This window comes from Humulus lupulus, chromosome 1 (assembly GCF_963169125.1).
Source record: "Humulus lupulus chromosome 1, drHumLupu1.1, whole genome shotgun sequence".
Lineage (NCBI taxonomy): Eukaryota > Viridiplantae > Streptophyta > Magnoliopsida > Rosales > Cannabaceae > Humulus > Humulus lupulus.
Window position 1 is genome coordinate 180,574,967 of NC_084793.1, and position 13,912 is coordinate 180,588,878.

At 34.3% G+C, this 13,912-nt stretch overlaps 1 protein-coding gene across 1 annotated transcript; it reads left to right on the plus strand.

Annotated features, from left to right (window-relative positions):
• Window positions 1-1,468: 1,468 nt before the first annotated feature.
• LOC133801013 (auxilin-related protein 2-like) lies at window positions 1,469-11,258 on the plus strand. The gene is made up of 8 exons (XM_062239143.1): window positions 1,469-2,441; window positions 3,617-5,279; window positions 5,360-5,495; window positions 5,591-5,688; window positions 5,871-5,936; window positions 6,850-6,939; window positions 10,047-10,223; window positions 10,662-11,258. The coding sequence occupies exons 1-8, from the start codon at window positions 1,777-1,779 to the stop codon at window positions 10,698-10,700; spliced, it is 2,934 nt and encodes a 977-aa protein (XP_062095127.1). The 5' UTR covers window positions 1,469-1,776; the 3' UTR covers window positions 10,701-11,258.
• Window positions 11,259-13,912: the final 2,654 nt, after the last annotated feature.

A 13,912-nucleotide genomic window follows, 5' to 3' on the forward strand; every position in this document is an offset into this window, starting at 1 on the left:
ATCGGGCATTGCACCTAAGTCTCATAGAACAACCAAGACTTAGCATTTTCCCGAAGGTTTCAATCGTGCATCGTCAACCACGATCCAGAGAAACAACGAGAAGACCCACGATCTCATAATCATGGGGAGGTGGACACGTTTCTCTACTCACAATGATCGTGTACCAAACCACGATCCCCCATCTTGCTGATCATATTGCAACCTCTGGGTACTATAAATAAATGACCCAAAGCTTCATTTAAGTGGGTTGGATATTTTCTAAGGAGAAACTCTAGGCAAATTAGTAACGAGTGAATACTTCAGTTCATCCGTGTAATTGTTTATCGAGTGATTCAATACTAAAGACTAAGTATGTTAAGTTATTATTGTTCATCAGAACAGGGCTGAACCACTATAAAATTTATGTGTGTTTGTTTAAAATATTTGTACCCTGTCGTATATTATATTCATTTCGTTCAAAATGTGTCGTATACTGTATGTACGACCGTTGACCAATTTCACAGGTCAACAATCTTTATAAACCTGGAAATAAGCAATTATTTCAAGTTGTTTTTTTTTTAATTGTAACAACTTAGTTTTTCTTTTAAAAAATATTTTTAAACTTAAATGTATTTAAAATGAATTTTAAATAATTTTAGTCTTTTATTGATTTGTTTAATAATTTTTCTTAAATTTTTTAAGAACTAATAGAAAAATAAATTTTAAAATTTTTATAATTAAATGGGGCATAATTTGATAATTGTCAAAGTTTGGGGTGAAAATATTAATTATTTTATGTAAATCGTAATAGAGACACAATCTGATAGTATCAATAGTTCTTGAGGAAATTTTAATCGAATATATATTTTAGGGGCACAATTTGGTAGGATCAAAAGTTTAAAAGACAAAAATACTATTTATTCTTTTACAAATAAAGGGTAACTAATATGTATTTTTAGTATTACAATGTACCAAATAAATATATTCCCTTCAAAAAAATAAACACTAAGTTAACATGTTTGAATTTGCAAGATGAATCATAATTTTCCTATGTAAATTACAACTTTCCTATAAATTATGTACTATTTCATTTTAATACGGAAAACTCCCTTAAAAAGAAAAAGAAATCGGAGATTGTTGCATTGCTGTTTAGATCTAATGCAAATTACTGAAAAACCTAATTTATTTTTCAATAATAATAATACAAATCCTAACTTATATATTTTGGTGATTGGTCAAATATTTTTTTTCTTTTTCAAATCTATGATGCATATGTTAATTCACAAAAAAAATTATAATAAATCAGAATATTGAGGTAAAGATTAATTCTTGGTGAAAAAATAATTTTTTTTATTTTAATTCAAAAATAGAAAGGAATAGTCTCCTCTTCTATTTTCTCTCTCCTCTTCAACCGCTAGCATAGTTGAGGAGGATGAGGCGCAAAGATTCTAAAACAAAATAATAATAATAATAAGTATGATAATTGAAAAAAAGAAAAACAAAAGAAAAGGGAAAGAAGAGAGATGCTAAAGATTCAAAACGCCAAAAAGAAAGAAAGAAAAAAAAGCCTCCTCCTCAACTCACAGCTCATATTTCCAAATCCCATCTGATCATCTCTTATGATCTTTTCCTCTCCCACTTTCTCAGATCCCAAACACCCCCTCTTCTCCTTCACCCTCTCCTTTACTATGATCTCCACTTCTTAGCGCTTGTATGTAAATCTAAATTTTCTGCAGATCCCCTCATTCTTGGAAAATTAATTTAGCAGCCAATAAGGAAGAGAAACTCAGGGAAGCCATGAACGATTTTGAGGGGCTTTTGGGCACCGATTTCGGGTTTAAACCCTCAAACAAATCGACTCCAATGGCTGCGGGCTCTACTGCCGCTTCTACCAAAGCCTCTGCTAATCTCGTCAACAATTTCGATCTCGGATCTCGTGGACCCCCCCGATCCACTCGCGTCTCCAATTCCTTTAGTGGGTCTCTTACCGATGATCGTGATTCGATCTTTGGCCCCTCCAACGCTCAGAGGTCCCCAGATTTTTCTGGTCTCGGAGATATTATGGGTGGCTCGGCTAGGTTTGCTGCCAAATCGGAGAGTCCCAGGACCGATTCGGCCTTCAATTTTGACTCTATGTTTCCTAGTTCAACTGAGACCGGTTCAAAATCGTCGGAGCCGGTTTATGACAAACCAGTTTACGATGATGAGGACGACATTTTCAACGGTGTCCCGGGGTTGACGAGTTCCACATCCAAGGTTAAGTACGAAGACGTTTTCTCGTCGGTCTCTTCTTCGCCTCCTAAACGAAGCAGCCCCTTTGACGACCTTTTTGGTGGTTTTGGTAAAGCCGAACCCCAATGGAAGAGCACCGGTGCTATTAGACCGGAGAAAACCGATAGGAGTGCGTCGAATTTCGATGATTTGTTACCCGGTTTTGGAGCTACTAGTCCACCAAGTGAAAGGTATTATTGTTATTATTATTTGCTGCTGTTTATGCTTTCTTGTAGTCATGTTGGTGTTTTCAGTAGATAAATTTAATGGCTTAAGCTCGAACCAATCATGCCGTGTACTATAAATGTCATATTTGTGTCGTACGCATTTCGCCATTTTGTGGTAGTGGAAGTTGTGGATCAGATTCATTATTCTGACTGAAGAAATCTGGAATAAGGCGTTTGCATGTATTTGCCGGGCAGGGTTTTTTTGGCTACCATATGAAAGAGATTAAATTTCCTAAGACCTCAGGCGTTGGTAATGCGTCTGTTGACGTGAAGGTGGGTGTGGGTGGGTGGTGGGAAGATGCTGGGGCTATAAAATATGTGCTTTTTTCATTACAGTGGGCGTTCGTGTTTGTAAGGGGATTAACAAAGTGAAGATTTTTTAAAGTTGTCAAATTAATGGCGGGGATCGGCTAACGGAAGGCAAACAAGGTTTCAAGATTGATCATTGGTGTATGGACTGACTTGTAGGTTGTAGCCCCGGCCTATTTTGGATTAATGTTGAATTGAAAGAGGGGAACCAATGATATTGCCCATTCCTTTCATGGGGGTGTTCATTTTTTAGGGTTTCTGTGGAGGAAGTGGGACAAATTAACGGTATTTTCAGTATTGATGTTCCTTTCCCATTCGGTTGGAAGTCAAATGTTATGTTTTTAAATAGTTTAAGCTTGTCTATGCATTTGTGTTTTCTTTTCAAGTGGCTCAAGACGTTTCTTTTACTTAGAATTCTAGCTATCTTACGAACTTCAAGGCACCTTACTCAGATGGTTTTATTTATTGAAACTCTACCCTTGATGAGTAATAAAGGGTCCACAAAAGCTTAGGGATGGTGGATAATTTGGTAGGAGAGGAAGCTGCTTGATTTTAAAAAAATAAGAAAATGTATTTGTTTCATTCATTATTGGAATGGTTGAAACTATAAGCATCTGTTTGAGATCAATGCAAAGGAGTTTAGAGACTCCATTTTCCTTTGATTGTTCATAGTGGCAGAGCTTATTGGTAAAAACCTACAAAATGTTGCATTAGATATGGGAAGCTAATTTTTGCATTAGAGAATATATTGTGTTTTTCAAATATTCATTTTGTCATTGTGTTGTCATTTTGTTGATTTATGCATCAATACCATATGTTTTCTGTAACAGGTCAGCTTCAGAGACAAATTGGCCATCTGAAACTTCTGTTAATGCGACCAAAACAAGCTCCAAGGTAGTGGAAGATCCCTTTGTAGTGCCAGGGCAGTTTAGTGATCCATTGGAAGAAATTAGTAAGCTTTCTAATTCTGGAAGTATGAAAAGTGATTCAGTTGGTAATGGGAAAGTATTTGAGGATGTTGATCCATTTGATGGCCTTGTAAGATCTGCCACATCTTTTACCTCAGAGAGAGATAACAGGGGAAAGGAAGCAAGTACTTTAAGGGCAGATTCAAGTAGTAGCAGGACCAAAATGTTTCCTAATAATGAAAAAATTGAGAAGCCATCTGTGAGAAATCCAGACAGCCAAGCACAGAAGAAAGCGCCTGTTGAAAATGACTGGGATTTTGAGATGCCTATGGATTCTTCCAATTCTCATACATCTGGACAAAATATGCCTCCATTTTATGCCAGTACTAGTTCCAAGGAAGCAAATACTCAGGCAGATAGATCTCCAACATCTGTAGAAAATTTGGATTCATCTGAAGATATTTGGCTTACTGTTTCAGAGATTCCTCTGTTTACTCAACCTACTAGTGCTCCACCACCTTCAAGGCCACCACCTCCAAAACCAGTATCAAAGGCTGGAGTAAATTCTTCTGCCACTACAAATGCAAGAAGAAAGACTAATGAGTTCTCATCTTTTCCAAATTTAACTCAAAACCATCAGGTCCCTAATTCAGATCCCGCTGCACCAAGGAGCACGGTTGTGTCTCCAGTTGATGAGCTTGAAGATTTTGTCAGGGGTAGGAGCCGAGATAATGTTGATGAGAATGTAAATGATCCTTATGGCGAACAATTGGAGATGAATTCAGCTGCTGCTGCTATGAAGGAAGCTATGGATAGGGCAGAGGCTAAATTTAGGCAGGCTAAGGAAGTGAGGGAAAGAGAGAGTACAAAGGCTGCTAGAAGCAAAGAAGCACATGTAGATAGAGATGAAAAATCAACACAAGATGAAAGGGCACGTGAAAAGCAGGAGAGATTTGAGCGTCAACGTTTGCAGAGGGAAAGGGAAGAGGAAGAAATGGAACAACAGAGACTTGAGAAAGAAAGGGGAAGAGCGAGGGAGTCTGAGAGGGAGCGTGAGGAGAAAGAAAGAGAGGAAAGGAGACTTGAGAGGGAAAGAGAGAGAGCAAGGGAGATTGAGAAGGAAAGAGTAAAAGCTAGACAAGCTGTGGAAAGAGCTACTAGGGAAGCACGGGAAAGAGCAGCTGCTGAAGCTCGCCAAAGAGCTGAGAGGGCTGCTGTTGACAAGGCAACTGCAGAAGCTCGGGAACGTGCTGAAAGAGTTGCAGTTCAGAGAGCTCAAGCTGAAGCTCGTGAAAGGGCAGCAGCTGATGCAAAGGAAAGAGCAGAGAAGGCAGCTGCAGAAGCCCGGGAAAGAGCAAATTCAGAAGCTAAGGAAAGGGAAGCACGTGATAGGGCTGCTACGGCCAGAGCTGATGCTGAAGCACGAACTAGAGCAGCAGAGCGAGTTGCTGTTGGAAAGGCTGCTGCTGAGGCTCGGGAAAGGGCTGCCAATGTTGCTAGGGCAAATCAACAGAAGAATGAAAATGATTTTGAATCCTTCTTTAATAATCAAGCTCCTAGTGCACCAAGGCCCAGGAATTCATCAGTGAGGATCTCCTAATTTTGCAAACTGTTTTGAGTAAATTAGTATTTGAATTTTGAACATAACTTGTGACTGTATTGCAGGATCCCATGTTTGATACTCAATTTCAGAACAAGCAAGAGCCTGAGGCAACAAGGTCATCCAATGGATTTTCATCTAACACAAGGAAGGCAAACTCTACTACGAATATTGTTGACCTTACGTTAATTTTTAATAATGGTACTTCTTTGTCATAATTCATTATTGAACAGATAACAACTACATTAGTTGGTTTTCCATATATTACATCTGCTGAGCTTTCTTTTCTTGTGAAGTTACTCCATCACCTGGGCAGTTCCAGGATGTTGAAGGAGAAAGTGAAGAAAGACGAAGAGCTAGATTAGAACGCCACCAGAGGACCCAACAGAGACAAGTTTGTATTTTTTGTCAATAAAGTTAATAATTCGTTGATTTTGTTTTCGAGAAGAATAGAAGTGTATGTTCTACTTGATTTCCCCTAAAGTTAAATATACGTAATATGCACTGACACATCCAGTTACTAAGGTTTATCAATTTGGTGTTATGAAGTCATAATTATTAGCCTTGTTTCTCCAGGCAAAAGCACTAGAAGAGAAGAATCAGCGGGACCTTCAATACCAGAGGGAGCAAGCTGAGAGACATGTAATATTTCTGTTCTTTTGCAATTTGCCAGTTTATTTTTTATTTAGAGTGTGTTTCTTCTTGTTGGAGCTGAGCACATATGTGATGATGCTTGAGTCAATTGACATCCAGGTGAACCAAGAATAGAGTATTAGGCCCTATCAAGGGTCTGTTTGACAACATCTTCTAGAAGAGCTTTCCTTTTTCAATATCCAAATAGAAAAGAAGTCAAATTATTTTATAGAGAATAAGATTTTATTTTATTTAAAAAAACAATCAATCTTGTATTATTATACGATTCTGAATAAATACAAAAAGTGGGGCATCAAACCACCATCATAGGAAACAAAAATATTAATAAAAGTTGCATAAAAAAAATCCACTCTCTAATAAAACCAAGAAGGGATCATCTTTGGATTCCTTCACATTGTGCAGCCAAAGTGCCACCCTCTGTCTGGTCTTTTCTCATAATTTACAGTAAAAAAAACTATTGCACAATAGGAACAATGCTATTTTAAAGTTATTTGACTGAGATTTGCAATTACAATGTTTGGGTATTTATGAAGCCATATTTTTTAATAGCACCTTCAATTTTTTCAATTTTTATATTTTAACTCTAAAAGACAGTTTGTTGTTACTTTCAACTTGGATCTTCATTGTTGTTATTAGAATGTACAAAAATTCTTTACTGACTTGGCAACTGGTGTAGTAGTTTTGTTTGTTGCTGACGAATGACTTTAACCTGCTGTATTTCATTTTTTTAAAGGGCATTTCTTTGAACATCCTATATATATAAATTCTTGTTGCTGTTTTTATTTTATTTTTTATAAATATATATTTATGGGGTCCCACATGATACTTTAAATAATCTTTGTTATGTTCCTTCTACTCCATATATAGTAAGTCATCAAGTTTCTTTTTTGGCTTATGCCAGAGAATTGCTGAAACACTAGATGTTGAGATCAAGCGTTGGGCTGCAGGAAAAGAGGGGAATTTGCGTGCCCTATTATCAACCATGCAATATGTATGTCATTGTACTCTATTACATTTTTCCTTTGATTAGTAGTTCCAGTCAGTTAATGGTCTGATTTTGTTCTGATGCTTAAAATTTATTGGATGATTCTGCACAACTTTTTTCCACTGGTTCTTCATAACTTTTTTTCTACTTATTTCATAGTTCATACTTTAATTATATTTAATATTTTTTTGTGGCTGATTGTTTTATTTCAGCAAATAGCTAAGGTTCAATTTACCTTTCTTTGTTGGGATTGGAAATGTAAAATCTGTGGATAAAACGCAAATGAAATGTTTATAATACTGTAGATGTTTACACAAGGACCTCAGTATCCAATAATTGAAAATACAATTTTACTCATGAGGGGTAGGGAGCCTTAGAAAATGATTTAGTAAAAGGGCTACTATCTGTTGGATTCTTAGAAAATGATTTGCTAGGGAGCCTTAGAAAATGTTGGATTCTTGCCTTCCCATGATTTAGTAAAAGGGTATAGAATTTTATTTGCTGAAAGTAATTATAAGTATCGTTAATAATACAATTACAAGTTTGGTTTTTGTTTTATTTATAATTTAAAATGTCTTGTTAGTGAATCTGATAGATCTTTTAAATTTTTATTGATAAATTATTTCAGCTAGTTTTTTCTGGGACTTTACTATAGTTCAGTTTACTTTCAATGATGTTTGGTGGTGACAATTTAGTTTCTATACGAGTACCTTAGCTTTCTTTCAATGATGTGTTGGTACTAACTAGGCAAATTCTTGGTAACGATCTTAGAACGCTCTTATTAGATTTTTGTAGTTCACCTTTTTACTGTCCTTATCTTTACTTTTATGCCCTTTACATTTAATTTTTTTTATACTTTGAATATTAGGGTTTTAGCAGGTTTTTTTTTTTTTTTTTTTTTTTAATATTTAGGCTTAAGAAGAAACTTATGGGATTGTAATAGATGTAGAACCAAGTGAAAAAGAAGGTGGAAGAAAGAGATGAATAGAAGAATGATTGAGAAAATAAAGAAGAAGTAGAACAATTTAGATGTGGATGAAATCTGAGTAATTTATAGATACTAGTTATGCAGCTTATAGATAAAATTGAGGCTTTTTATATGTTGATATTAAAGAATCCTAAATCAACTAGTAATCCTTATCTAGAGCGGAAAAAAAGGGAGAAAAGCTAGTAATATTTTCTTGAAATTTAAAGCATAAAAAAATGTTTGGATTCAAAATAAGATAAACTTCTAATATTAACAATAAAAACAATAGTTTCTTGCTCGCATCACTAAGACTTCCACCAGGATTTACCCAAGAGGGGTAGCTCAAATTGCCAAACATGTGGTTTGCTCCCACAAAGTCTGAGGTTCAAGTTCCTCCTGGGTATCTACATAGCAATTGTTATAGTTTCCTGGTTGGTCCCTAAATATTGTAGGTTTAGGCGGGGTAGCTCCGTTCCAAAAAAAAGTCATCAGGATTAATTTCTATACATGAATTATAATTAACAGGTAGTAGTAGTACTGCTAGATTATCTTCATTTAGATTATCTTCATATCTTGCGATGGCTAACAAACTTTTCTATTTTGTTCATTTTTTTACTTTCAAGTCTTTCCATAATGCGAGCCTTTGTTGATAAACAATTATTATTTCTATTACTAATCAATTTTCTTCTAGATACCTGTTATCCCCTCATCACATGTCAATTCTTGATTGTTATAAAACTTCAGTCCAGAAAATTTCTGAAAGTATAAAGCTCTAATAAGTACAATTTGATTTACTTTTAGTAGTATTTATAATTTAAGCTCTACAGCCATGTGGGCTACTTGATAATCAAAGTCTTAGGAATTTAAAAAAAAAAATCCTTAGTACGTTATAGCACTCACAGTACCTTGAATTTATTTAAAGCCCATTCCTTTCTGATATGTATATACTCTAATTTATGTATGGGCTAGTGCTATTTTATTTTTGTTGATATGACTAAATAGGCTGAGGTGAAATTTGATTATGTACCATTTTTTCTTCCCTTATTTTATCTTGTGAAAGAAACGGTTGAAGGCAATGTTGTTTATGGTATGCACCTGGAAATTAACTGTCGCTTCTTTTTATCACGATTTTCTTATTTGTAATTGCTTCCTTTTTGGTAATATTTAGGACGTGTTTAGAAACTATTGTGTAATTACTATGACGTGTAATTACATATATGAGTAATTATACTATATTTTAAAATACAATGTGTGTTTCGATAATTACTTGTGAATTATTATTGTCATGTATGACAAAACAATTAGTAATTACACACATAAACAGTTAGTAATTACACAGAAAAAATAATATTATTTAATAAATATGTTTAAAATTGATAGTAATTAGTAATTACACCAAATTCTTATGGGGGCTATGAGAATTGGAGAGTGTAATTGGGACTCCTCAATCACCTCAAATTACATAGTTATTGTGTAATTACATGGTTAGACATACACGCAAAAATCGAGTAATTACTCCGAATTACAGCCAATTCCAATTACAAAGTGGTTTTCCAAACGCACCCTTGGAATTTTTTTGGGAACTAAACTTTTGTTAGTTAGCCTCTTTTGTATTTATTTTTAATAACAAAAGGAAAATAATATTAATTATAAAGAAGTGTCAGTCTTTAGGATATTAGGATAAGGTATAATCTCATACTACTGATTCATTCAAGCTAGTTAAATAATTGTGTGAACTTTTTCTCTTGCCATGGCTTGTGTTTCATAATATATTTCTTCACATCTTTAATTTTAAATAGCACAATTATATGGCGATGGTTTCTAATGTTATCAAAAGGCGTAAGTGCTTGATCCTCAAAAATATAGACTTCGTTTGTATGTTTGATTCAATGTTGCAAGCTTACGTATTTCAGGGAATCTTTCCATTTCTTTCTTTTTTGTAAAACAATGATTGTATGTCCAAATTCCCTGGTAATCAATAATTGTCCAGTTTCCTCAATTTTGTTGCTATTCATTTCTTGTAATGTGAATTACTGGCAATAAATAATTATGAATTCTCTGCTTGTATGTTGAGTATTTTATTTATGTGAAATGGTCTGAACAATTTTGACCTGTTGTGGTTGGCTGTACCATTTATGATGATCAGGTGCTCTGGCCGGAATCTGGATGGCAGCCAGTTTCTTTGACTGATATGATTACTGCTGCATCGGTTAAGAAAGTATATAGGAAAGCCACTTTGTGCATTCACCCCGATAAAGTTCAACAAAAAGGTGCCACTCTTCAGCAGAAATATGTTGCCGAGAAAGTTTTTGACCTCCTCAAGGTATGTAATTAATTACAACTGAATCCTATGAATTAATAACACATGTACTAAAATGCTGTTTTCTGTATCATGTTTATCTATGATCTTGTCAGTGTTTACACTTCACAATAATGTTCCAAGATATGCTCCAAGGAATTTGCTTTTTTTTTTACTCTACTCATTGTATGCTTTTTCTATTTTTTTTTAGGTTGGTATCAATATTGGTCTTTATATCATTTATTCTTTGTTTAAACTAGCAAAGCTCAAATGTCTTGTTTCGATTTAAGCCCTATACCATATACTGCTATAATTTGTTACATTTGACATGATGCAATAAAATGTTCAGAATATGAAACCTATGCTGTTTCAATTGCTTGGGGCAAAAGACTCTTTGGTCTAAACATATTTATTGCAGCCTTCGTTTTCGACTAAATGTGTAATCTTTTGATGTTGTTGCAGGAAGCTTGGAACAAGTTCAATTCAGAGGAGCTTTTTTGAATGCTTTTATGATGGAACTTTTCTGCTTTGAGATTCTTCGTTTGACACCTGCAAAATATTTTTTGTTATGAGGGATAAGGAAAAATGCCTGCGCTCATAGGAAATGTACACAATTTTGGTCGAAGTTGAAGTGCATTGGCAAAGACTCGTTCCATTAGCTAACCAAGAGTCGTTGATGGTATTTTCCTGGATCTCTCTATAAATATCTATATATGTGTTGTAATTGTTTGCAACAGGAAATTTGATCTGGAATTGTAGAGATTCTGAAGATTTGTGGGTGAAATTGGAATGTCTTAAGTTGATGTAGACAACCAAATTGTGGGTATCACGGTTGACCATATTCAGTGATTCGCTTGGGTGAGGAGGACAGGTTGTTTGGGGTATCTTTTTGTCATTTATTTTTTATTTTTTATTTGTATTTTTGGGTTTGTGATATATAGCACATTCAATACAAATCCTCATTATTTTGTACTTGATATAAGAACACTAATATATGCTGTGTATGAGAATGAGCTGTGAATTTTACGAAGAATATAATGATATTGTGATGCAAAATAATATACTCATGTGCTGCCTGTGGGAATGACGTATTTGTCAGCCCTTCATTTCACATATATTGAAAGGGTTGCACAAGTATCTGACAACCCGATCGACTATTATCCGCCCCACTTGAAAAATTGACCACCCGAATCAACACGACCATTTGATTGAGTATTGGTTTCAAACCACCTAATATAATTATATAATTTTAATGTGTATTTAATATCTTTATTTAGTGGTATTTTAAAAAATAAAAATAATAGTATAAATAAAAAAAAGAGATAATTATTCTATTTAATGATAGTTTTTTTTTTGTATTTGTAATGTGTAATTAAATATTTGAAATTAAATTTTACGGAAATGTATTATAAATTACAATGATTAAAAAAAATCTAATAATAAAATGATTAATTTTCCTTAAAAATCGATAAGTTGTGTCCTGCCAACTCCTCGGGCAGAGCTGCCAGTTGCTCCAGAGCTCCTTCATGTCCCATGTTTGAGCTTGAACAACATCAGGCTTAAAAAAAAAGCTAGCCATTGGATTGTGGCTCACGAAGTCCAATAAGATTAGGGCTTAGGTCTTCTATTTGATTGTTCTATTAGGGGTGAATATTTGACCCGAAACACCCGCAAACCCGCCCGACCCGCAGCCCGAAAACCCATTTTTTGGGAAAACCCGTCGAAATCGGGTGAAATCCGACCCGAACCCGACAAAATTCGGGTCGGGTTTGAAAATTTGTTAGCCTCGGGTTCGGGTTCAAACCCGAAATCCGAAAAAAATGGTATTTTCGAAAAATGGTATTTTTGAAAAAAAGTGTAAAAAAAATGGTATTTTTGCAAAATTTAGCTTTTCGGCCCAAAACCCAATAGAATCAGCCCAACCCAAAATCAAACCTGAAATCTGGAAAAAAAAATGGTATATTTGAAAAAAATAGTATTTTTGAAAAAAAAAAGTGTAAAAAATGACATTTTTGCAAATCTGGGCTTTTCGGCCCAAAATCACAAATGGCCCAGCAAACCCGAAATTACACCCGAACCCGAACCCGAAAAAACCCGAAAATTTCGGATACGTTTTGATACCATTTTTCTTAACCCGAAACCTGCAAAACCCGAACCCGATGAGCTCGAAACCCGAAAATCCGACCCGTGTGCACCCCTATGTTCTATAGTTAGAACACAACACCAATGAGAGAAGAACAATGTTTTTATGTCGTTTGCAAGTGAGAAAAATGTAAAATTTTTGTTCTATCTTTTTTGTGAGAAGAACACTCATGTATTAAGATTCAAAAGAGTGTTCTTGTGTATCCTACCAAATAGCAGACATTCACCTGTCTCTTTCTCTGTGTAAGTCGTAGTTTGGAAGATGGTTGGTTAGGATGCTTAGACGTTATTTGATCTAGACGTGTTCTACATCTAGAAAATGAATTTGTAATTTCTTCTTTAAATTAGATTCATGTTGCATGAGAAAAATCTCATTTTAGTTATGATTTCTAGAGTGATTCATTCTCATGCTTTAATAATTGTTATTATTGCATATAAATATTTTCTCATGTTTTCCGCTACATTGTTAATCACATGATCAAAAATCAACACAAACTTCTTAGGTTTTTCACAATGCGAGACAAGTATTGGGTTAGGCATCATTGGAACTCGTGCCACATCAAGGCTTGATCCGCAACATGACTCACCACTTGGGTTTGGGCCCCAACATCCCAACATCATTGTTGGATCTAGTTGCCATTTTAAAAGGAAGAAATTACATTTTATATGAGATTTTTAATAAAGTGTGCAAAAATATGATTTTTTTTAAAAAAAGTTAATCTGATTTTTTTTTTAAGAATTTTCACTTTTATGGGTTTATTTTCCCATATTTTTGTATAAAAGTTGTTTTATGCCATAGTTTTACTCTTAATAAAATTTTATTAATTTGAAAGGGTATGTTTGTAATTTGATTATTATTTTTTAGCTTATTTGTTTTTTATATTATTAATTTTATATTAAATTTTCTTTGGTTGTTTGGAGTTTTTTTGTAATATGAATTGTGTTTAAATTATTTTTTATTTATTATAAACATTTTTTTTCCTTTTTTTAAGATTGCATGTTTCTTTTTTCAAATCCTAGTTAAAGTAACCAGTTACTTGATTGATCTTTGACAATTCTGTAAAAAAAATCCTAGAGCTAGGTTAAATAACATGTACCAGGAGGGGTAACCAGTTATCCTGAGAGGAGAAACTTTCTGCCATAATAGGGGTAACCAGTTATCATAAGAGGGGTGACGAGTTTCTCATATTAAATATGAAAAGAAACATCAAATTTGAAGGAACAAGAGGAAGAGCACTTCATTAAAAAAGGACGAAGAAGTAACTATGATTTTAGTAACATAGGTAACCAATTACCATAAGAACCCAGAAATATACACACATATCAGAACGTGAAGGTAACCAATTACCCTAGAATATACACACAAAGAACATGAAGGTAACCAGTTGCCCCCAGAAATATATACACAAAGAACGGGAAGGTAATCAGTTACCACAGATCTGAAGATAGAAAAAAAAGTCAGATCCACCCCTTTTCCCTTCTTTCCCATCTTCTTCATATATATTTTTTTCTAGATTTGAATATTCCCATCAGGGTAACTGGTTACCCATTCACGTTTTCATATTTTTATA

Bases quoted from the DNA above. Each gene is read 5' to 3' on its own strand.
- LOC133801013 (XM_062239143.1), top strand. From the start codon at position 1,777: ATGAACGATTTTGAGGGGCTTTTGGGCACCGATTTCGGGTTTAAACCC. The intron at 5,937-6,849 runs GTAATATTTCTG...GGCTTATGCCAG, and splicing joins GGGAGCAAGCTGAGAGACAT to AGAATTGCTGAAACACTAGA. The intron at 6,940-10,046 runs GTATGTCATTGT...TATGATGATCAG, and splicing joins TATTATCAACCATGCAATAT to GTGCTCTGGCCGGAATCTGG.